Here is a 2989-nt window from a genome sequence, read left to right on the forward strand (position 1 = left end):
TATTTGTATATGAATAGTCTGTCATATTTGTATGACAGACAGAGTCTACAATAAAATACCAGTTCTGTTCTGTTGTTTTATAATGCTGAAGAAAGCTAAAATGCATAATTTTAAGTTTATGTTTACTGCCCAGTAAATAAAGTACCTAAAGAACCTTTGAGTGCTGCCATTTCCTTTGACTGTGAGTAATCTTTGAACACCTTCACTATGTAATGTATTTGTATTTGTAATGTTATCTGTCCCTAACCCGCCATCTGAAAATAGCCAGGGAGCCCCCGTACCAGAATTTCCCAAAAATTCCACATTTTATTTCAAGATTTCTTGAAAATAGCAGATCTACAAGCTCACGTGTATACAGGTTTAAAGTGCTCATGTGACCTAGTCGGTTCTTTTGGGCTTGTTTTTGTAGAGCTGGTTGCTTATTTCTCTCACAAAATCTGGCAACACTGGTTACGAGTCCAACCAAAGTTCTAAACAGTCCTTCATCCCCTGTCAGTAACGTTGAGTTCCAACAAAGAATCAACAAGGCACTGACTGGGACAGCGTTGTAAATAATGGCATGTTCATGGCTTGAAGGTGCAAATGAAGTGATGAAGTGACAGTGTTGAGGGTCTTTAACAACTAGTTGGGTGTTCCCACTCATTGAAGCAGTGGCAACCATGGTTGTTGTTGGGTGGTTGTGTCCTAATAGATGACTAGGTGAATTCCTTTTTGACAAAAATGTTGTGTCCGGAAGAGAAGATGGTGTCGCTCAATACGATTGTAGGTGATAAGTGTTGATTCAGCAGCAACCTGTATCACTTGTGCCATTGAGCTGAGAGTCCAACTGAAAACCGTTGCCTGATGGTGGCACCGGGCTCAGGACCGACTGAACAGACATAATCTCCTCCACCAAGCGCCTAAAACACCAATGTGTCAAAAGAGGTTAGTGCCTGGGACAATATATTCAATGTTTATATAAAATATGAATTAAACAATGAAAGATTATATTAGGTTGGACAGTGAATAATTAGTATGACAACATTGTCAGTAAACAGGAAACACATTTGTTTTATATAACGTTGTGTTATCACATCCTTAAAAAAAACAAGGAAGTGTGATGTGTTGTGTTTCCTCTAAGACTCAAGTTACTGTACCTCATGGCCTCACTGACATTCCTGTTGTCTTTAACTGAAGTCTCCATCCAGAATGTGAAGCCACAGGCCTGACTGAACCTCTGTATACTATCCACTGACACAGCCCTCTCTGTAAGGTCACTCTGGAGAGATATATGAGACAGAGAGAGAGAGAGAGAGAGAGAGAGAGAGAGAGAGAAGGCAGGGAGAAAGGGGGGAGCAAGAGAAAGAGAGGCCGATGGAGAGAAAGAGGTGGTAAGAGAGAGCGGGGGAGAGAGGGAGAGAGAAATAAGTAAAGTGATAGAGTGAGTGAGTGAGACAGTGGGAAGGAGTGAATGAGAGAGAGAAGGGGGAGGAGAGAGAGTGTGGATGAGAAATGTCATGTTTTTGTTTCTAACAGCTTAAACCCTCTATATAGTACGAACCCGAGTTGGGTCTCTACTTTTTTCCATCTACACCAACATCTCTTTGACAAAAATAGCCGATCTACCAGCTCACACCGTGTCATGCGTTGTGAGCCTGTATTAGATCAGCTATTTTTGGCTATAATGTTCCCACCAGAGTATGGATGCTGGGGTTCAAGTGGTTAAATCACTTTTTAAAATGTTCTGTTCTTGTGCAGCTTTAGTCACCTTATTGGCAAGCAGGATGCAGGGGAGGGGCTGTCCGTTGGACCTCATGCTCTTGTTGTCCAGATCCTGTTTCCACTGGCGACAGCTGAGGAAGCTGGCTGCGTTACCGACGTCAAACATCACCACACAACCTGAAGCTCCTTTATAATAGATCCGTGTCATAGAGATAAAACGCTCCTGACCTGAGGATAGACAACACACACAGCTATACTGTGTAGATACTGTACACACACCTTGACACTTATTGTAGAACCCAACCCAGCTATCAATCGATCGATTGCGATCAATCGATACGTATGTTATCTATGTGTTGTACCTGCAATGTCCCACAGCTGTAGTCTGACTTTCTCTGAGTCTGTCCAGTGCAGCAACTTCATATTAAAGTCCACTAGCGAGGGGGGAGAGAGAGAGAGAGAGAGAGAGAGAGAGAGAGAGAGAGAGAGAGAGAGAGAGAGAGAGAGAGAGAGAGAGATATGACAGAAACCTCTGTTAACCTTCAATTTTATATTATGCCAATTACACTCTTATACATAATCACTTAAACACACATCAACTGACATGACCGACAATCAAGCTCGCATCAAACATCACAGAAGCTTCAAAGCAGCAAAGTCAGTCTATACAAAGCCGTCTCAAAACAATACAAAGCGTATACGTTACCTCCCACTGTCATCTTGTAATTCTTGTTGAACTGTCCATTGACATAGCGGTGCACAAAGGAGGATTTCCCAACACCTCCATCTCCCACGATCAGTATTTTCAACAGGTGCTCCGTCATAACCTCTCCACAACACAACAACACTAAGAAAAGTTCCTCAAAGTAAGACAGCCGACAGGTGCAAGGTTCAAAACTCACATTTACAGCAGTCTGAAGCAAAGTTACTTTTTCACTTTCTTTTACAAGGACGCTTAGACTGGAATCTCAGCCAACCTTAAACCCATGTAATTTGTTGTCTAACCCCAAGTGTTATTATACCCTGTTTTAACTCAAGCCTAGCCTTTCACCTAAAAGCATAAAATAAAGTCTTTACGTTCGCTGCTTGTCTTAAATGGTACCCTGCTACTACCAGCTTTGCTTTCAGGAAGCAAATGTGGCCACATGCCTTAAATAACTCTCATAAACCACACCTTTGTGTAACACAGAAGGGTGCAGTGACCTGTAGCATTGCTTCTTTCATATCTCTATAATTAACTTGCGTATATTTCATTACTATTGCAATAGCACAGAATTGCACAAAATAC

The 2989-nt window shown here is 41.8% G+C and overlaps 1 protein-coding gene across 1 annotated transcript; it reads right to left on the reverse strand.

The window, feature by feature from the left end:
• Positions 1–2778, reverse strand: LOC308096973 (ras-related protein Rab-7L1-like). The gene is made up of 5 exons (XM_080444504.1): positions 2408–2778; positions 2064–2135; positions 1748–1929; positions 1137–1258; positions 1–899 (listed from the first exon to the last, which is right to left on the reverse strand). The coding sequence occupies exons 1-5, from the start codon at positions 2523–2525 to the stop codon at positions 782–784; spliced, it is 612 nt and encodes a 203-aa protein (XP_080300630.1). The 5' UTR covers positions 2526–2778; the 3' UTR covers positions 1–781.
• Positions 2779–2989: the final 211 nt, after the last annotated feature.

The sequence above is a fragment of the Gymnoscopelus braueri genome (genome assembly GCF_963280865.1).
Source record: "Gymnoscopelus braueri genome assembly, chromosome: 12".
Taxonomy (NCBI): Eukaryota; Metazoa; Chordata; class Actinopteri; order Myctophiformes; family Myctophidae; genus Gymnoscopelus; species Gymnoscopelus braueri.